The sequence below is a fragment of the Branchiostoma floridae genome, chromosome 3 (assembly GCF_000003815.2).
Source record: "Branchiostoma floridae strain S238N-H82 chromosome 3, Bfl_VNyyK, whole genome shotgun sequence".
NCBI classification, from domain to species: domain Eukaryota; kingdom Metazoa; phylum Chordata; class Leptocardii; order Amphioxiformes; family Branchiostomatidae; genus Branchiostoma; species Branchiostoma floridae.
The window spans coordinates 8,573,648-8,595,858 of NC_049981.1; the positions used below are offsets into that span (position 1 = coordinate 8,573,648).

At 40.2% G+C, this 22,211-nt stretch overlaps 1 protein-coding gene across 1 annotated transcript in view; it reads right to left on the reverse strand.

Annotated features, from left to right (window-relative positions):
- Nucleotides 1–22,211, reverse strand: part of LOC118411508 — a 71,047-nt gene that overhangs the window by 34,285 nt on the left and 14,551 nt on the right. The window contains exons 4-29 of the mRNA XM_035813815.1: nt 21,435–21,559; nt 19,560–19,780; nt 19,249–19,334; nt 18,897–19,012; nt 18,457–18,586; nt 17,519–17,601; nt 16,620–16,748; nt 16,405–16,476; nt 16,057–16,077; nt 15,121–15,323; nt 14,348–14,470; nt 13,389–13,539; nt 12,735–12,893; nt 11,807–11,892; nt 10,993–11,137; nt 7,651–7,686; nt 5,494–5,667; nt 5,042–5,161; nt 4,786–4,902; nt 4,189–4,227; nt 3,892–4,058; nt 3,414–3,534; nt 2,895–2,979; nt 2,095–2,200; nt 1,171–1,293; nt 672–822 (exon numbers count right to left, since the gene is read on the reverse strand). Of these exons, the coding sequence (XP_035669708.1) occupies nt 672–822; nt 1,171–1,293; nt 2,095–2,200; nt 2,895–2,979; nt 3,414–3,534; nt 3,892–4,058; nt 4,189–4,227; nt 4,786–4,902; nt 5,042–5,161; nt 5,494–5,667; nt 7,651–7,686; nt 10,993–11,137; nt 11,807–11,892; nt 12,735–12,893; nt 13,389–13,539; nt 14,348–14,470; nt 15,121–15,323; nt 16,057–16,077; nt 16,405–16,476; nt 16,620–16,748; nt 17,519–17,601; nt 18,457–18,586; nt 18,897–19,012; nt 19,249–19,334; nt 19,560–19,780; nt 21,435–21,559 (3,089 nt within the window). The remainder of the gene's footprint in view (nt 1–671; nt 823–1,170; nt 1,294–2,094; nt 2,201–2,894; nt 2,980–3,413; nt 3,535–3,891; nt 4,059–4,188; nt 4,228–4,785; nt 4,903–5,041; nt 5,162–5,493; nt 5,668–7,650; nt 7,687–10,992; nt 11,138–11,806; nt 11,893–12,734; nt 12,894–13,388; nt 13,540–14,347; nt 14,471–15,120; nt 15,324–16,056; nt 16,078–16,404; nt 16,477–16,619; nt 16,749–17,518; nt 17,602–18,456; nt 18,587–18,896; nt 19,013–19,248; nt 19,335–19,559; nt 19,781–21,434; nt 21,560–22,211) is intronic.

Here is a 22,211-nt window from a genome sequence, read left to right on the forward strand (position 1 = left end):
GACTTCAGCGGTATCAATGACTCAAGGAAATCAACAAGACTGGATAGGTGCAATCGTATGCGTTGTTCTTACAAAGGGACAAAAAGCGGTCCTCGGCAAATATAGACCTACTTCACTGATCCGTATTTTCTGCGCATACTAATCGAACGAACTATCTACAGATATTTCCTGAAGCACGCAGAATGTACAAATACTTTGACGAATAACTAACATGTTTTAAGGCCCAACCTATCCACAGAAACACAACTTGCATCAACAGTTTGCCTTTACAGAAGCCTTGCCTTCAAGTTATGAATCTAGGATTGATGTGTTCACAACTATCGGAACTCGTAATCATCAAGTATTGTTAGATCGTCCTCACTAGATAGCTTTAAACAACACCTGCAGTCACATGGGAAAAACTCAGATGTGAGATGTACACTGTGATATAATCAGCTGCTGCCGCACAGCTTGTCTGTGAAGCTGGTGTGTCACGCAGATGGCGGTTACATCGACTATAATGATTCAGATTAGTTTGCCTAACATGTCAGCAATACTTCACTGCGGTCAGCGTGAGATTCTAAACGTTATGATCACATCATTATGTCCACGTTGGATGTGCTCGAGATTTTACGATGTATTTTGATGTTTATGTTCCTTCTCTATATTAAAATGTACAGAATCGAACTTACTTGCTGGGTCGCAACCCAGAACTTCAAACCGTAAGCCTGCCGCCCCCTGGTAGTCTATGGGTGCTATCCGAAAGAACCGTGTAAGGATGGAGTTGGCATTGGCGAGATTGTTCGATACGCTGGATGATCTGTCTGTGTTAGCTGTGAAAATCTGGAAAGAAGACAGTCGATCAATTTTTATAAGTCTCTCAAATTGACAGTTGAAAATATAGTCAAGGTACGTTATATTGATATTAGCAACATCATCTATGTACTATAGGAGCATAAATCCAAAGTTACCGATTACTCGTTCCTAACAAAGACTGGAGTTAGACAGTCCCAGGTCAATTTTTGTGTTAGAAAGTCAGCTTTTGTGCACGAAATTACAGTTGAATATGAATTTTCAAGTTAATCTATCTTTATGTATTAGAATTTAATCTATCGTTTTATTAAGGACCAACGAACTACGTTTGAATCTCAAAACAAGTCATTTATGACGAAATGAGGTAGTCAGAAGTACCTTGTCGTTGCCATCAATGCCCTTATAGGTCCTGTAGGATATGCCGTCATCACTGAACTGCACCATGAACGTCTTCACCCATTGGTCTGCATCTTGTCTCCCCTGTGTGATCACACCAGTGACCTGACGTGGACGGCAGAAACATTGTTATTGATAAACATTGTTATTGATAAACATTGTTATTGATAAACATTGTTATTGAACGTCTCCCAACGACCCACCAGGAGGTCAAGGGATAGGTGAGGTTAGGCAATGTTTGAGATCGGTAGTATCTGAAATATATCAATGTGCCAAGACTTCACAGTAAGAACTACCATCCTTACATTTGCGTATGTAGTCCATCGCGTTTCCTTCTTTACTATTTCCCCAATTCAGTTGAATCTTCGCACTTCTTTAAGCTATGTAATGGCTAAGTTATATTTGATATCCTGATTTCAGTTGTGTCATTTAGACCTCTTTCTCTGTGTTGTGGCATTGCTGTTTTATCCTCTTCAAAATTAGATGTACTCTTATTTCGTGTTAAACTTCTCATGTCTTTGATTAATCTGTGGTTACTATATTGATTAACATAATATTCTTCTTATGTAATACACGTTACAATAAAATGAATGGAAGTTCAGGTTGATATGTTGATATGTAAATGTATATATGTCACGTACAAGATGACATTTTTGTTTGTCATATTATATGGAAAGTAATTCTATGTCCAATGTGTTATCGGTGATTTCTTTTGCAAATGCCAAATCTAATGCGGCCATCGGGCGAAAACAAGATTACTATTAAGACATGTCATCTCAACCAACGAATCTCTTATTCCTATTTCAATAAAAGGGTAACTAATGCTAAAAGAACATACCAATTCTCAACACCCTGGAACAATTTTTCCGCTTATACTAAAATTTTATTTTCAAATATTCTTGATACCTTTTTGGTTGCCCTAAAGTCGACCTGTACCCAAGGCTGCCCGTCTCCCGACAGAGGCACCCAGCCGCCAGGGTTATTATCACTGGATATGTAATTCAGACGAGCCCTGAAAAACAAAACATTCAAGACCATGGCGATCGGCCCTGTTCTTCATCTAAGCCACACTGACTTGATTTTATGGATGACATTCGCAATAATTTTGTCAAACCATTGGTCAAACTGTCCTTATGAGTATTCTTATGACAGCCATATATCATCCACAGTCCTTTGAGAGATATACGTTGTAATAGTTTACTTCTTTGATAGTTCTTGTTATCTAATATCGATTACTTCAGTTGAGTCTGCTAACATGAACCAGACAACCTACTTGTGCCTCCTACAAAGAAAGACGTAATGTTCGATACACTGTGTTTTGTGGTTTAATTCGTAATATTAGTCCCGTGGTTTAACAGCATTTCTTGTGCTGGTTTTTGTAAACCCCCCCCCCCCCAATTACTTTTGGGTTCTCCAAAGGATGTCATCTATAAAATTAGGCGAGCGTGGCCTTTAGAAGTCATAACATATCAGAGGGACAGGAATGGTCAGGAAGGACCGTGGCACAGCTGACCTGACTGGCTGATGACGAGCGTCAAAAGTGGAGAACCTTTATAGACAGACAGACTGCCCCTACGGCTACATAGCTATGGGACTGAGTATGTGAATGAGCAGAGATTAGTCACGTAGCAAATCTATGTTTGCAGTGGTAATTTTCTGATGTTTTCATACTGATAGTCAAATGTTGCTTTCTGATGATTTCCTACCTTCCAGCGTACTGGTTGTTACTTGAGGCAGACAGCTGGTAGTCAGCAATGTTACCAGCCTCCATCCCCATGGGAACAAGACACACTGTGGAAGACATATGATGAAAAGTCTCTTTAGAATTCTTTAGAATATCCTTGCAAAGACTTTTTGGATAATGTAAATTCAATTTTTTTCGCTTGATTCTGGGTTCATTGAGACAATACTGACTCTTCTGGCCGGTCGAATCCCCTAGTACGCTATTCCCTCTATTTGTCTAATTTCTACTATTTGACCAACGATCCGCGGAGCCTAGAATATAGAGGCTATCTGCCCACCTAAACCTTTATTTCTACCACAAATGTACAATTCTCTTCCTATCGAATGATTAGAAACCCTGGAACTTAAATGTAGTTACAGAGTATTTAATTTGTTCACTTTTTTCGGTATGATTCGTTAACAACTACAAACGTAGTATTTACTTGTCTTGTAATTGTCATTGCAGCAACTTGTCGAAAACCTTGTAAAAGATGATCACCTACCGCTTAGAGTACACCTGTAAAGGACTTCTAAGTACTTATAGGTTCCACTACACGGGTCTCCAAACACAGCGTTGGTGGCGTCTAGCGTACAAGACTGTTGGTTGTCGCATATGCTTTGAACCTGGCATTGGCAAAATGCATGCATTACTGAACAGATAAGGGTAATATTATGTGTTCTCTATGTATACCACTTGAGCCTTATATATTAGAGAAGTGCAATTGTATTCTAGGGTAGACAATTTCTCCAGTTTAGCAATAGGCACATGAGTTAGAATTTTAGAAGTGGTAGTGAAATTGTATTTTCTTATAACGATGTAATCTGTATCCATAGTTGTAGTACCTTACGAACGTTTCTGCACTTTTGTGCCCATTATAAATTCTGTTTTGTGGCCATATCACTAGTATAAAGATGACAGACGGTCACTGAAAAGTGGCTGTGTACAAAGAATCTTGTTATTTATCTATAAGACGGACTTACAGTCTGAAATGCTGTTGAGCTGAGGCAGTCTACTACAGATACGGGGTTGTTGGAGCAGACGTTGGGGTCAGTCCTGCCATAGTTGGCTGACACTATCTGAATAACTTCGTCTCCTTGACAGCTGATGCTGTCACTGTTACGCTCGCATATGTGGAGAATATGCTCATCTGCAAAGATTGTAACACTTAAGATCATATCATTGAAAAGTATCATTTTTCTCACAGTTTTGCTATTTTGACTTCATTTGAAACAATAGAATCCCCTCGCTATTGAGATACTTAAAAAAATCATACTCACCTGGCTGGTCGGGGACGGGAGTTGGAGTTGGTACATTTGCTGTAGAAACGAGGAGAGTAAAAGCATCCGCATTTTACTATGGTTGGTTGTATGTTCTTGATAAAAGGTTTGATTGGCGTGATTTCTTCCAGCTTTCGAGGCCTGATTGAGTTCGAATTTGGGGAATTATCCTGAAGTAAACTAACGGTAGTGTGAGAGGACATCCCTTCATGTACTAGTCTCAGAACAGCCTATCTAGCAACAGTAAATTTTGAGGGGCAAACACTTCCATGTAAAAGATAAGAGTAAAACTTAGAATATTCTTCATAAACAAATGAAAACGTATATGCATAGTAACAACGACAACAAAAAACCTGAAAAATATTATTATGAGCCAATAAAACGAGGTCCGTATGGACCCCAAATGCTCAAATTAGTCGCTTGTATCGTTCGTATGAGGGCAATTAGATCAAATAACCAAGTTCTAAAATGAATTGCGTTAAACTGTCTAGAGAAGGAAACAACAGTTTCTAGAATGTCTAGAATGCTTCAATAAGCTTCAGCATATCTGTTCGAAGAAATATCAAAACATGAATGACTTTGACAAGAACAATGTACCTCTCATTTTGCAGATGTACCCTCTAAGATTGTCACAGTTCAGGTCATTCCAGTTGCCATTGGTCACGGCGATCTCCGTACAGTCCTCGCCACCGTTTCCAGCATTGTTAGGCTCCCCTGGAGGGTAAACAGTTTACACTACAATTAATCATCAGGTAAGGTGATTTGATTTTATGAATGAGTTTTTTTACGTATATGTTGATCCATGGTTTGTCTCAATTAAGTTATTTGTGCGTTGTCGCCTTGCTTTACTTACCACCTCCCCAGTTGAGAAAGGTAAAAGGACTCCCGTCGACCCAACTCCAGCCTCCCTCTGTCGTCTGGTCATGAGCACCTATCCACATGGTGGCCATGTTGGTGACAAGGGAAACTCTTCCTGTATGGCAATAGACAGTGATTCAATTACCCAGCGTAAAATGGAGGTCCCGTGTTTGAGGAGGAGAACCACATCTAGGGCATATAAGAGAACCCACCACACTTATTGAAAAGTGTAGGTGTGAGTGGTTAAAAAAAACATGGTCCTATGGCCGCACCTGGGGTAATTTCTGTCGTATAAGTTAGCGTCTAATGGCAAATACTCTGCAATCTAGCCCAGCCAAGTGTATAACAGTACTGCAAGGATCCTCAATATAGCATGTCTAAACGTATACGCAATTCTGGGAGGCTGGTCACACTACTTCCGAGGTCAGAAAAGTTGCTCCAAATCACCTGTGATATATGCACTTTCAGAAGGTGTGTTGATGCTGACCAGATCGCCACCGTTTGCTTGGCATACTGCCCTGGCGTCGTGCCACGTTCGGAAGGACCCGGTGTGGAACTGGTAGCAGAAGTCGTTTAGAGGATTGTCTTCCCAATCTGGTGGACACACGTGACTGGTCCAGCCTGTGCGAATAGGGAAACAGTAAAATAAGTAAAGCAAATTACTAAGTAATAGTCATTGCAATTGACTTTAGACTTAGGGGCTCCCGTGTCGTCCGACACATGAGGCAGTCAGGTTGGCCCAGCAAGCTCTGTCGGCAGCTATCCTCTGTATATCCCTCCAGTTGATGTTAGCTGTTTGTAGGTCTCTCTCGATGGTGTGCCTGTAATTCATCCTGGGGCGACCTCTACGTCTCTTTCCCCGTGGTGCCCAGTGCATAACTTGGTATGCCAGTCTGTCTGGTGAGAGTCTCATGACATGGCCCAACCAGCTCAAGCGCCGCTTTCGGATTGTCACAGACACTGGTTTTTGGCTGGTCCTAGCTCTTACTTCAGTGTTGGGTTTGAAGTCATCCCATCTGATGCCTAGTATCTTCCTTAGGCATTTATTGTCGAAGACATCTAGTTTCTTTTCTTGGCTTGACTTCATGTGCCATGTTTCGCATCCGTAAAGTAGGGTAGAGAGAACATTGCTGTTGTAGAATCGCAGTTTAGTTCCCAGGGAGAGCTTCTTGCTAGACCACAGCTTGCCAAGCTGGTTGAAAGCAGCTGAGGCCTTCCCTAGCCTGCAGTCTAGTTCCTTGTCCATGTCCCCTCTGTTGTTCATGGAGCTGCCTAAGTAAGTAAAGTTCTCCACCACTTCCACTTCATTGTTGTCAATGATCACACTTGTGGGAGGGGGGTGCGTCCCTACTAACATGTTCTTGGTCTTTTTGGCACTAATGGTGAGTCCAATACTGCCTGCAGATGAGCCTATGTCCTCCACTAGGGGTTGTAGGTCCTGTGTGCGGTCTGCTAGAGCAGCTATATCATCAGCAAAGTCAAGATCTGCTAACTTTGTGTTCTGTATCCACTGAATCCCTTTCCCCTCTGTTGCTGTTGCAAGGACCCAGTCTATCGCCATGGCAAAAAGAATTGGAGACAACATGCATCCTTGGCGGACCCCGCTTACCACCTCAAACCATCCGCTGTATCCCTCACCCGTCCGCACGCAGCATTTTGAGTTGGTGTATATTTGTCTGATTGCGGAGATGAGTTTACTTGGGATGCCGTAGACATACATGATATTCCAGAGTGATGGTCTGTGGATGCTATCAAATGCCTTGGAGAAGTCAATGAAACTAATGGCCAGTGGAGTTTGCAGTTCTGTACAATTCTCGATGATACGTCGAAGGGTGAATATCTGTTCTGCACAGGACCTCTTTGGGCGGAATCCAGCTTGTTGTTCTCGTAGGACCTTGTCTACTGCATCTCTCATACGGTTCAGGATGCATGCAGTATACACCTTTCCCGGTATGGAAAGAAGCGTCACTCCCCTCCAGTTGTCACATTCTGCCAGGTTGCCCTTCTTTGGGATGCACACAACTGCTCCATTCTTCCAGTCCTCCGGCACTTCACCTGAATTCCAGGCCCGATTACAAAGTTGGCTCATCCATTTAACAACAGATTCGCCCCCTGCTTTGAGCATCTCCGCAGTAATGCCATCCATACCTGGAGACTTGTTGTTCTTCAGGGTCTTGATGGCTTCCTGTACCTCAGCTTCTGTGAAGTCCCCTGTGTCAATGGGTAGGGGAAGTGATGGCTTCTTGGAATTTGCTTTCATGGAAAATGGAGTGCTTTCATGACAAATGGAGGTATATTTTTTTTATTTATTTTGTGACAATATTTCGTATCTAGATAGAGGTTGGGAAGGCAAATATCAATGTCTATTTGGGGCCCCCTGGTGTGTGACATTGATACTGCACCAGAACTGCAGCAGTTTTTTTGTATCTGTTGTCCCTGGACTGCTACTTTCTTTCTTTTTCGGTGGCACATGCTGTAGGGACGAAGTGATGTGCCTCCCGGCAGCCTAGGATTTGGGAAATCTTCAATACCTTTCCTATTTGTCAGTTTTACCATATTTCATGAAGTATAGCAAAACTACTTGACATTTTTAAATATTCTTACCCACGGTTGTCCTTGGAGGTGGCGGCGACCCATTGTCTGAAAAGAAAGATGAAGACATAATTTAGCGCATCACCATAACCATCCAGATATGCAAGAGCAATGCATATTAATTAGGGCTGTGTACCGGTAAGGTGTACCGGTACAAAACCGTTTTTTCTTATTGGACTGGTCCGGAAAAAACGGACCTGAAAAAATTTGACCCAAAAGTTTGACCCATAGGAAAATAAACAGATTATATAATAATAATAATAATGATAACCTTTATTGCAAACTCATGCGCGAAGGCTAATTGCAAAAATACATGTATGAAAGTACAATGATGATAATGATACAATAACAAAGTGGACATGAAGTAAAATAGGGGTCGTCAACTAGTGATACTTCTAAGCTAAAATGAATATTATTGGGTTTGATTTCTTTTCTGTGGAGAGGAGGATGAAATAGAGTTAATTCCAGTTGTGGCGGCCATGTTGGATTTCTGGGGTCATCCGGGGTCATGGCACCAGAACGAGACTGCAGGTGGTGCCAGCTGGGCATTCTACTATATAGGCTGTATTGCAGACATTAGTATGCCATCTTCGGGAGTGCATTTCACCCCTCTAAGGTTCACAACTGCACAATATATGCCTGTTATCTATAGAAAATATTGTTTGTGACATTTGAACTTGATTTTGGTGATATTTTTTATCAATTTCTCACATTTTTTGACGGTTGACCTGAGAGCAACTAATGTCAGTGTTTATATCCTCCATGTGCGCTATGTATCGGTAACTGTGATTAAACCCTACAAAAAACATGGAAATATCGGACTGGCAGACCTTTGGGTAGAAATTTAGAAGACATTTGGCTGTTATTCTGATGATTTCTCGATGCCAAGAACCGTTCTGCAAACTACACTCTATGGGAAAATCCTGCGGCACTCAATGGGGAAGGCGGTACATGTACCGGGTGTGCCCCTTTACTTGTTTCCAAATTTATCTGACAGTATTTTTATTGTTTTATTTTAGCTTAAACAACATACCCCGTAACAAAAATGTCCACATATTGCATAACATTGTGGGATAAAATGTAGCAGATTGTTTACTGTTGTTTTTGCAATTTTTGAATGCCAAGGTGGAAAAAACCATAACTTTGATTATAAGTGCCAGCGGAGGAAGGATTGTAGCCTGAGTGTCATCCTAGGTAGCTTACCGGGCTCCCACACTCACCCCTCACAAAACAAAGGGGTGAGTATGAGAGCCTCGGTAACCAACTAGGATGACACTCAGGCTATAATCCCTCACATTACTCTAAAATCCGGGCTTCATGCCAGTTTCAGATCAGTGTGGGTGGAACTGTGACAGAATTTTCGAAGATCTGTTCATAAAACTACGTATTACTAAGTTCTATCACCAATTTACCCCTGTAGCTCTTCAAATGGGATAAACCCCACAAATGTAAAATGTTACAAGGGACAAAGTGATATGCTATGTCTAGTCTACATGTCTACACTCAGGCAACAATTCCTCTTGCACTGACGATAAACTTTACGTTTTTCTCCACGTTGGCATTGAAAAATCCCTAACAGAAAAAAAATCTGCTACATTTCATTCCACAATTTTATGGACCCAACATGTGGACTTTGTTCTGTAGGGTTATGTTGTTTAAACTAGAACAAAACAATGTAAAACAATGAAAACGTGAATTGGGAAGAAAGTAAAGGAGCACACCCGGCATGATATTCCCATAGAGCGTAGTTTGCAGAACGGATCTTGGCATCGATAAATCATCAGAACAACTGCCAAATGTCTTCTAAATTTCTACCCGCAAAGATGTCATCCCCGTATTTTATGTATTTGTAGGGTTTAATCCCAATAGTAAACTTACTATATCACAGTTACCAATACAAAGCACTCATGGATGATATAAACACTGACACTAATTGTTCTCAGGTCACCCATTAAAAAATGTGAGAAATTGATAAAAAATATCACCAAAATCAAATTCAAATGTCCCAAACAATATTTTCTATAGATAACAGGCATATATTGTGCAGTTTGTCACCTTAGAGGGGTGAAATGCACTCCCGAAGATGGCATACTAATGTCTGCAATACAGCCTATATAGTAGAATGCCCAGCTGGTACCACCTGCAGTCTCGTTCTGGTGCCATGACCCCGGATGACCCCGGAAATCCAACATGGCCACCACAACTGGAATTAACTCTATTCCTGACATTTTGGGAGACATATGCATTGGGTGATGCTAACAGGAAGACAGTTTTTTGTAGTTCGGTACGATGTGCAAAGCTGGGAAAAATTTTGTTGCCTAGTTTAAATAGTACCTTTGTACCTCCTTCAAAAGCGCCTTGTACGAATTGCGGGCAATGCCACTTTCACAGCACACACAGCATCTCTTTCATGATTTAAATGTTATGACGGTATTCTATATCAACAAATTTCAAGTTGCCATATTTGTACATAAAATTGTCCACAATAGTTCTTTACTACCACAGCAATTTAGATGTCTTTTTAATTTCAATTCAAATTCAGATTTTCACCACCACTTCACAAGACAGCAGAATCTTTTAAGACCAGTTAAAGCAAAATCTTGTCTAAAACAACACACAATAAAGTTTAGAGGCCCCACCATCTGGAATAATTTAAGTCAAGTCCAACAATGCTGCTTATCATTACCCAGGTTCAAAAAGCTTATCAATATTGATTGCATCACACACCCAAGCATAAATTTTACCTGATTTGTTTGATTTCCTTGTTTCCTTGTTTTTCATATTCGTTTTTGGTTGTTCTTGGTAGACGTCCTGTCTGTCATGCGCGACAGGGTCGTGTGGAAGAACTACATAGTGTCACCGGATGGATGAACTGAACTGAACTGGTAGTTAATAGCTATTGTTTCCAAAGACTTAGAGATCCTACCTTTTTTGTCAAATTCCGACTTACTTGTATATGATTTGTCAAATTTTGTTTTGTATTTATTATTTCATTTGATCATTTGTAATATAACTTCTATTCCATAAGTATACTTCACATAATGATTTCAACTTATGTGCATTTTTCGTTCACTTTAATTATGTATAATTATTATTTCTGTGACTTAGTTCTGGGGGAGGCCCAAGAAAAGCCACATAGGCTTCTGCCCACCCCCCGCATGTACTTCATTTCTGTATTTACATTTCCTTCAAGCCATGTTATGTGCGAATAAAGAAAGAAAGAAAGAACAGCATCTGTGTTCAGTCATCGATTTATGTACCTGTCAACTATGTTTGATAAATGAAAGCATTGCCAAGCAAATGGATATTTATGAATAATAAGATTGTTATGTGCTTATTTCTTACAAGACTTACTGGGGGCTTTCTTGCAGACGGAATCTTGTTTGACATTATTGTTGTTGCACCTGTTGTCGTTCCAGCGCCCGTTGGTGTGCATCTCCACACAGTCCTCCGAGTTTCCAGCGTCGTCTGGTTGATTAGGTAGCCAATTTAGGTAGCCCTGGAACACAAATCAAGAAACGTAGGCCGGACTCTACCCTCCCTTTCGTCCAAAAATTAATTTATTGTTTATCCGTTAATTAGGGTTTGTTATTTGGGTTTGTTGAACATTGGGTTCTTCCCACTTTGGATTGACATTTGGATGCGAGGCATATCCACTAGTCTATCTTGATTTATCATTTTTGCTTTCATACGATATGACTGCGATGGCAAATTCGACATTATCGTGTCGTTGATAGCACTGTCACGTTATCTACGATTTTTGGGCGTACTTCGCGATTGCTGGGAGGTCGACCGAATTACTCGCTAGTTCAATGAAGGCTACATTTGCCAGCAAACAGGAGTCGGGCTAAACTCGTCCGATCAACGGGCGTGCGTCGTCCAATTTGCTACCGATGGTCAACAAGTCGGTCTCCCTACATCTCAAAGCTCTGCGACCTCAAAGATCACCGGCGACTAGTCACTGATGTTAAGAACAAATTTCGGTGCACGGCGAGCATCTGGCAACTCCTTAAAATCGCCGACGATCACTAATAATCGCGCGATGATCGAGAAAACACCGGACGTCTTACTGCCGAAAATGTCATCAAGGGCTCAGAAAAGTGTCGTCCGATCGATTCTCGCGCAATGTGACAGGTGTATAAAGCAAACTACACAAAGGACAGCTTACCACTCCGGTGCTATCCGTCCATCGCCAGGTGCCTTCAGTTCCCTTGTCGTTCAAACCGATCCAGATTTTCCGAGCAGCACTGTGGGCTACAAGAGTAACAGGGACAATTACGTTTATCTTGATATATAGATGGAATTCATTGATTTGTTTTCACGCAAAATACAAACTCATTTTTTTTCTTCATTTTGTTATGTTACTATTCACAAATAAAAGTAGCATCTGAACAAAAAAGGAATTCCCATGAAAAGAATGGGAATTCCTGGCACTGGCTTCCTGGTTGAAAAAAAGAACAACAACACTGTCTTCCTGTTTGGAATTGCAGGGGTCTTGTTTGCCCCTCTCGCTGGAATTCCATCAATCTGTAGCTGACTGTTCCAGTTTTCTAGGCCGAATGCCTCCAGGCCCAAAGGGAGCCCGCTTTGAGACCCACTTTCTACAAGCGGTTGGAATTCAAGCAGCCGTGCGAAACACTGACTCCCTGACTGGAATTCCAAACATTCCCATGGACCAGCATTCCTCTGGATAAATGCCTGTACAATTCCTAAAATTCTTGCCCCTGACGCGTCGCAAAGTCGAAAACAACCAAAAGTGACCGAAAACAAACTATAACAAGAAAGATGTTACGGAGACATATTCTATTCACTTTCATCTAACCCTTTGAATAATTTCAATGGGTTATTATTCAATAATCAGATTTGATTTTGGACACGAGTTAAGCTAGAACGTTATCAATAGTCAATTTCCATGTTATCAATAGTCAATTTCAAGTTGTTTTCGGTTGCTTTTGTAAGTTTTCGGTTGTTTTTGGTAGTTTTTTTCTTCCCAAATATTTATGTAGCTCGATAAAGAGAATAGTCACTTTTCTGCTATTTAACTCTAGTACCACAGTGGCTACAAGACTAGAAAAGTATAAAGAAATCGAACTTACAGCGAATGAACTCGTTCTCCTGGCCGGTTCTGACTGAAGCTAGATGTGCTCCTACTTGAGAGCAGCGGTTTTCCGCCTGTTGCCAGGTCAACTCTTGTGTTCTGAACAGGTAGCAGTAGTTTTCCCAGATGACCCAGCCGTCATCACAGTACGTTGTCGCTGATAAAACAGTTTTTATTCTTAGTAACTGATAGATTAAAAATATTGTTGGCGAATTAGTAGGGAAAACTGCATTCAAAAACACACACTCACAAAGAGAGAGAGCGAGAGAGAGAGCGAGAGAGAGAGAGAGAGCGAGAGAGAGAGAGAAAGAGAGAGAGAGAGTAGGAGAAAGGGAGAGAGAGAGAGAGAGAGAGAGAGAGAGAGAGAGGGAGAGAAAGAGAGAGAGAGAGCAGGAGAAAGGAAAGAAAAGGTACAACAAATATCAGGGCAAATTTCCTCAGTGACACTGAAGAAAGGTAGTGATATCTACCTCAAACGGCTCACCATTTCCAAAATGCAAATTTCCTCAGTGACACTGAAGAAAGGTAGTGATATCTACCTCAAACGGCTCACCATTTCCAAAATCATATCCAGTTGCCTAAGTAATTGTTATTTGGCGTATCTTATTACCTGGATGTCTAACCTTCATCGACGCGTTAACAGTAATTCTACCTGGTTTTGTGTCACATCCCAGCAGCTCCAGTCGCATAGCGGCGCCTGCTGGGGCCCAGTCTACCGGGTACACCCTGGTGAAGCGGGTCACGTGGGGTTCCTGTAGAATGTTCCTCACGCGCGTGTCCTCGTCGTTGTTGGCGGGGAAAATCTGCGCCAAATATATCGTAATTAAGTCACACAACTACGTAGAGATCATTAACATTTTGGTTGAATGAAGCGAGCCGCGGTCATGCTGGTATCTTTTATTTGCATTTCAATGTATAAACTACAATCATCGACATAGTGAAGCATGAGAGAAAGACTTATTTATTTATCAGATTGATAGTTGCAGAGTAGGTACGTATAGATCTAACAAAATGTTGGGCAAAGTTGGATGCAGATTTACAGCAACTTTATCGATCTGATATGATATCAGAATAACCGTTATCACTTTGATATTGTATTTAGGACCGTCATGTTAAGTGTTGGACCGCAGAAAGAAAAGATAACAAAACGTGAAGCTAATTGAGGATCAAAATATGGCCACACTGACTTAATTTCGATGACATCCGCGTGAATATTGAATTTTATGCTTGCCAGAGGACCTGCTGTCCAGGGTAAGGGCACATGGTCAGAGCATGGAGCCACAGTGCCCCTTTTCCCCTCTTTAAACAAGAATGACAATATAAACATGATTGAAATGGCGTTGATTGGACATAGGACAAATCAAGCCTGGGAAAGAATGGACTTGATGCTTAGTCCCGTGGTTTAGCAGAAATGCCCCCCCCCCCCTCACGCAGTAGTTTTGGGTCCCCAGAGGATGTCATCCATGGAATTAAGTCAGTGTGGCCAAAAGTCTAAGTCAAAGAATATGGACTCCATCGGTCGTTTCGCATAACGATGTGCAGACGTGTTTTGTATATGTCTTCATCTTTGTTCTGCGCATGAGCTAAATGTCGAAATGAAGTATATATTACCCCGTTCCTATGGTTGATGTCAGTGTAATTGACCCATTCATTGGTCGGGCTGTCCCTGAAGGCTAATTTGTAGCTCACCACCCACTTGTTTGTTCTGGCACCCTGCGTCTCAATGCCTGATATCTGAAAATAAAATCATAGAGCTGAAACTTCGATTGTGGCGTTCCGCTGAGCAGAATTGTTAAGAAGAATGTACTACATACTACGGAAGAGCTGAAGGTGTAAGTCTCAGGCGCGAACCTTGCATGTAGAAGAACACAGCTTCCTCGGTGGTAAGTGTAGAGGTGAAAGATGTCATTGAATACCAAACCATACCGTTGCAATACGCTGACTGAAGTTTGGGTATGTCTCAGAAAAATCTCGACAAACATTTTTTTCCCCAGGTGAATTTTGCAGAAATCAAGGACTTCCATACAATACAAATTTGTAAAAATGATAGTGCTCCCTTCTGGCATGTAAATCGCCGACCTACCGCATGTAACAAAATATTTCAGAATAGAAGAAATGTGCATGAACTTGCATGATATCTATAACCAACACGGTTGCTCTATTTGAGGTACTTTGCACATTTATCCCAGCAATTAACGAAAATGAAGCAAGCACAACTTGGGATACTTGGCAACAGTCGGGATACTTTTCGCATTTTGAAATCTTTTAAACGGTTTGTACTTTATTCGAGAAAATACAGTACTTACTTTGGACGTGACATACTTTACCGCAATCTGAGGTTACCCAATTTTTTTCAAAACATCAAAGTGAAAAATTAAGCTCACGCGAAAGCCGGGTAGGCCTAGGTCTACTTCTATCCAAGGAGCAGAGTCTGTGCTGGTTGGACACCAGGCGGCGCCGACGATACTTGCGTCGTAAATGCCCAGTCGACCGTATTTGGCAGCGTGCTGAGGATCAAGTTCCGTCGATGCTGATATCTGCCCGTCCGGTATGAACCTGTCTTCCATACCGAGCGGTGTGTAGCAGTCTGGAAATAGATATAACGGTTTGAAAAAATAATAAGTTTCAACTTTAACTTTTTGAATAAAGCTATACATGTAGTTAACTCAGAAAAGTTTTAAGTTGTTCAAACAATTACAATGTAACTTAAGTGAATAAGTGAACAATAAGTGAAATTGCCCATATATTTTGGATACATTGTAAAAGTAACTGTGTAGATATTTCTTTATTTATTTAGAACATTAAGAACTTTATTTCAAGCATCAGTTTGTTTTTCCATCGTTAGGTTATGTTCTAATAATCTACATCATTTTTCATAAACCGAGGTGCTCAGACAGACATAATTTCCTGTACTTTGCAGGGATGTGTGGATTCCCATTTCCCCAGCACACTGACCCAGTTTCAAAATGTTGTGTCATCTTAGAACGTGTTAGAACAAATGCTAAATCTATGTTGAAACAATTTAAACACTATACAAATGATGTAATCGATATTATAAATTTTCTTACATGTTTGAATACAGTAGCAAACATCTAGAAAATCAAAGGGGTAGAATTGTTCAAAACATATACTTACTCTGTTTGATTGTTGAAAAATTTTGGATTCTTACAAAATGTTCACATTAGGTTGTGTGGAATGGACGATAGCCTGGAGAAAACTGTTTTTACATCCACGTGTGATCAGCATTAGGCTTTCATTACTTCCCACCACTTCTATTGTTGTGGCTGTCTAAATGTACTTCGCTAACATCACAAACTTACCTCCAGACAATAAAGACGTTCCTGCAAAAACAAAGACAAAAAATTGATAGATAAAGTCAAATTGAACCACTTGTAAAAGACTTCTAAAAGATATCTTACTTTGTCAATCAATCAAAGAAACTTATTAGCATTTGGCAGATGTCAGTATCTGAAGTATCGCTAATTTACAATGTCTAAAAACTTTCTCATTGTATTAAAAACACGAATCAGAAAATCCAGAAGGAAGCGCAATTACTATGCATATGCCTATTACGCTGAAGGGCGGTTATACCGGCTATATAGATACAAATACAGATATGTTATGAATACACGAACGAATGCGAAGTATGCAATGAGACTTCTTCAAACCTTCAGGAATTTGACAAACGTATCCGTGTATGTTCCAACAGTCCACAGCCTCCCATTGGCCGGTGGGTGACCCTGTAAAACAAATTTGTTCAAAGGAAGATTTTTTCACTTGGAATATTCAATATCCAAATATCCAATATTTGGAACTCAAGGGACACAAAATTGACATGTAAGGGACAGAACATAGCAAATGAAAAATGATTGATCGAAATTACCAGTATAGACTCGAGCACAGTCCTCTCTGTTGACGGTGTTTGGCCCAGGATTGTTTGGGAACCAGTTTTGAAAGGTGTTCGTGTAGCGAACTCCATCTTCCCAATGCCACACTCCGTCGTCACCCGTGTCTAAATTTAATTAAAGGACAATACATTCATAACCAGAAGGATAGTAACAACAAAAATATGCGTATTACCTTTAATATTTATACTTATCCCTTAGACCATTCAAGAAATGGTGATCCTTTAAAACAACTGGCTGAAAAAATTTACATTTTTCGCATTTTACTTTTTTTGAAATGACTGAAATTTCTTCCAATCGGTAAACCATTTAAGCCGCCGGTGCGATTTTAAGATAAGCATCGTTAACGGGTGATAGAAATTGATAGTGCAACGTTACTAGAAAATAAATCTTTGCACTTCAGTTTTCTCTCACCTAGGTGCTACGGCGGTTTCTTCACAGTATTGGTGGTAAATATGCAGAAATGCCGTACAGCCTACGTTCCTTTGATCCCTTTACGGTTGTGGAAGAATACTTTTTGTACAAACTTAGGCCATGTCAATTTGATTAAATGGATAGCATCAATTTCCGTCCTTTTCCCAGATAATGTTTTCGTTCATACTGCAAATCAGATAATATGTACTGTATGTTCCAAACTTTTATAAGAAAATGTTGATTGATACTAATAACGTAAAATGTCAAATCAAATTCTAAGGTCTAAGAAGATGGTGTGAAAAGAAAAAAATGAGTGATCTATTTTTTGTTACACCATATCCTACGTTAAGGCATCCGCACGACCGCATCAGTTTAGGGTTCCCAGATGTTATCTAATAATTATATAAACGAATCACCATGCACTTATGCAGAGAATGTTGTGAAGAACTACCAACACACATACCAGATAGGCCTATCCAAAGGTCTGTCACTCCAGCTGCTTGTAACGACGGGAACATGGAATTGATGAAATTTTGCTGATCTTGGCTAAAGGGAAAATGAAAAAAAATCAATATAGTTAGAATGTAGTAGTTGGATAAGATGAACATGCTAATTACCATCAATGTATTGATGGTGCAAATACCGTCACCATTCAAGAATCTAATGTTAATAGATAAACAAGTAGAAGTAACATGTTGCATAACATTCCTGATAAACACGAATGCTTTGATTAAAGTCATAGGACATCAAATACAGATCAGTGTCAACAATAAGAGCATCATTCAATACACATAGACATTTGCACCAATACAACTCTCTAATATTATCTAAAATCGTGTTTCCGATTCTCATTTGCTACCGCCAGGTAATTAAGCGTTGTTTATTACCTCGATGACGTCACAGTGAACACGTTAGTCTGTTCAGAACCAGGCACCGTGACTCGTTAAAGTACTTTTGGAAAGCAAAGAGTGCAATACATCATGATTTCGTACATCTTACAAGACATTGCAATATGCGACATTTGCTTCACGGGATTATTCAAAGGCGGTGCCAGTCTCTGAATCGGCTGCCATCTTGATTGTGACGTCATTGGATGAATAATCAACGTTTAATTCAATTACCTAATGGCAGTAATCAAGAGTTAGAAGTAAATCGTGTGATCATATATGGTTTAATTTTGAAAACCGAAGGCTGTTTGTTTAGTACAAAAGTCTATATCCATAAAAGTACTATTGTCATTGCAAATAATACGAAAAGTATGTACGTAGTGTGGGAAAATCATTAGATACATTGATTGCCTGTGACATTATTTTGCAAAGGCATGTGTAACTATTAACCGAAACCCAGTGTTCTGCACACGTTGTTCTGTTTACGAAAAGATATTGATTAGCTCGTGAGTACTTATGAATGGTGGCCAGTCTGGCTCCGTGTAGCTCGCAGTCATCTCTGGCCTCTATCCAAGGTCCCACGTTTGTCACACTGAACTGGTAGCACTTGTTTTGGAAGTTGCGCCAACCAGCCGGGCAAGATCCTACGGAAATAAACATTGGAAGATGCCTCCTTATACTCTTCTTATATGCTTCTTTACATAGATGAACTATATTTCCACGACCTCATAACTTTGCTAAACACTTATTGCCTCGCTTGTTGTATCGAGCATGCTCTTTTCCATGCTTAATTATAAATGATTTTTTTTAATTGTGACGTGTAAGCTAATCAATGATGAATACCAACATGCACAAATTATGTAGATGTGTAAGTCATTTGCATAATATCTACAAAAGCTCTGAATATTTCATGGGGGTAAGAGGTCACGGAAATCTAGTTCGAATGTGCACTACCTGCAGTTCCTTTCTCACAGATGTATCTGTTCTCCAGCCCACACCGCCTGGTCTCCCACCTTCCTCCACCGCCACCGTTCAGGGACAACACACAGGTCGCTCCCGGCCACTGCCAACTGTAACAGACAACGGCATAAGTTCATCTGTCAGCAGGCCTAAACCCAACTCCAGCACTAAAACGCTAAATCAAATTACCATGACGAAAACCCTTAACTGAAAACACAAGCTTAACTGTCAATTGTTGCCGTTAATCAGGGTCAGTCTATTGCATCGTGAGAGGGTCAGTCTATTGCATCCCCTCGAAACGTCGGTGAGTTAAAAATGTACGTTAGAAACCGTTTTAGCAACATACTTTGGTTGTCCGCCTGTCGTAAAGCGATCGTAGGTGAAGTTGTCCATTCCATTGCTCCACTGGGGCTGGTTTGGTGCGGGTGAGTTCTGCAGTTAAATGACATATTCGTGATGATACCAATACACACGCCTTATTTGATAACGTTAACAGTACGACAGCCTTATAAGAAATGTATACCCTATTTGTGACACTAGTATCTCTGTCGAAATAGATAGTACATAATCTGTCAGCATGTTTCTGTATCATTTCCAGTTAATCATATCAAAAATATTCAAATATTTCTTCAAAGAGCTTCTAAAGCTGCAACTTACGACATTTGACAGCCCGATCCAAATGCCGTCTGGACTGACGGACAGAGACTTCTCTGCGACGTAGGCCTGTTCGTCCAGGTTAGTGATGGAGACCAGGTTGGCGTTCCTTCTCTCACACTCCTTCTGTGCGTCCAACCAACTTAGCTTCGCTTGGTTGTTACTGAAGAAATAGCATCGTCCGTTGCGAAGCTGCCACCCCGCTCTGCAAGTTGTTGCCAGCCCTGATATAATAGAGGTAAAATGTATCAAATTGGGGTTTTCAAGCAGTCAAATGACCAAGGAGAAATGACAATAAAGGTTAATGCCTATTCAGAAATAAACGGCCTAAAAATCACACACTGAAAAAAAGCCATGTTCACATGTACATGGATGACACCAATTTTTGTCCGCTTAAGGAAAAAAAAACAATTCTTAAAATCATACTAATCAGCAGCAAGTTGAAGAAATATCTGACTTTTATAAGATATGGTAAGATACCAATGTCAATTCCAATGTCAAGATGTGAAGTAAAAAAAAAGGAGAATCGTTTTGTGTATCATACTCTGTGTTTCATTTGATTAGCCTTTTTGACGACATTGATTTTCATTCGTTTTTATTTTATTCGCACGCTTTAAGAGTTAAAATAAATTTCCACCTACTCATACCAAGGTGCTCCTGTGCTTTCTTTAAGATACGATGATAAAGAATATGCTAAAATATCGTGTAGCCTACGTTTTTTGGTCCCTTTCTCGGTTGTTGTGCAAACATACTATGTTGTGCAAACTTAGGTAATGATGATTTGATTATATGGATGTCATTCGCGCACATCAATTTTCGTCCTTCCGCCGATAAAAACAGTTTTCTATCATATTGTATATTGTTAGATTATTAGCCATTTAAGTAAAGATCTCTCCAACATTCTGTGCTGATGAAGCATACAATATGCAAATTAAGGTGGTCATTAAGTAAAATATTTGTGTATATCTCAGTAACTATACATGGTAACAAAATGATTTTGTTATCAATTCAAATGTTTTGAGGGGGTAAAGAATCAGATAAAGCCATTTCATTAAAGATCACACCAATATTTTGTGCTTGCACAGTTTGGGTTCTTGTATTCAGCAGAGTACGTTCATGTCCCTGAAGGACTTGCAATTAAGTCACGGCTAAACAGACTGTGGCTGGACGAGATATAGAAACAGCAAAAATAACATTGTACGGACCTTATTGCAAGTTTATCCAAAAAAACTTTGGCAACCCACCAAAACTATGAAAAATAAAGAAAAAATGCCGAAATGGAATAAAAAAAAAATTCTCTGCACATTCTGTCGTGTTTTATAGTTAGTACAAGTTTGCAGCTGGGGGTGGTGGGTGGTGGTTGTGGTGATTTACCAGAGCTAAAGATGACCTAACTATCATAATACAATCATGGCCATTCTAGCCTCGTTTTGGTGCAATGACCCCGGAAATCCAAAATGGCCGCCTGGAATTAAGCATCATTGTACAAAGCTGCACCTAAAGAAATATATACTGTATGTTTAAAGAAAGCAGATACCAATGGAAATTCTAAAGTAAAGATGTGAAGAAAAATGAGAATCTTTTGTTCTGTATTCCATACTCCATTCCATTGTGTAATATATGTATACATCAATTTGTTCAGCCTTTCTGACGACTATTTCGTAATTTCATAATTTTCATAATTTTTGTAATTTCATAATTTTCATAATTTTTCTCCGTCCAACACTCTTGCCATTGCGCCACACCAGTGTCAAGATGGTGAAAGCTTTTTTAAAAGTCGGACTGTTTATATACTTTGCCCAGTTCTTTGAAATACTATTCACAATGCTGTGATGAGTGTAAGCTATATAAGGCAGGCAGGCGGTATGTCTTGCTTACCCGTGCGTCTCTCACAGATGTAACCCTGCATGTCTGTGCACGCCTGGTCATTCCACCGTCCATCTGATAAAATCTCGGCACAGTCCTCCCCGTTTTGGTTATTTGGCTCATTTGGGCCCCAGTTCCTGTGACGCAGAACAAACAGGTAATCTGACATTAAAAATACATTATCTGGACAAAGGGTACAGGACCATATAAATGTCTTCTGTCAGGATTACAGTCGCTATATTGACTCCTCACATCCTCCCAACATCATAAATGAAAAGACCCTGCAGGAGATCTCTACCCGTCTGGCCGTGGGAACAATGGTTTTGTCTTACAGCAGACGACAGGACGAGATTTTCGTATCAACGGACATGTCAGGTCTCAAAAATTCTGTTCACTAGATTTTCAACAAAACATTGCCAGACACAGAAAAAGACCAAGATAGTTGCTGCAAACATAAAACACAATACAATACCGTTCAGGCATTCACAGTTTGTTTTCACAGAAGAGCTCGGACGAAATGTTTGATGAGGGCCTTCATTTTCAAATCCTTGTTTGGGCTGACTATCTGTCAAGTGTGAACTACTATATTTTGTAACTTGTAACTGTCTTTCCCACAGCTAAACTGGCTTTGATACCAAGTAATTTGTCTTAAAATGGCGATATTTAGTTAGTAGTGAAAGAGACCAGTGTAGACTCATAGGGGATCTGTGGGGTTGTACTGTACAAGAACTGGGTCAAATTGTCTGAGACACACTTCTAGTCAGACCATGGCCAGCTATACTTTATAAT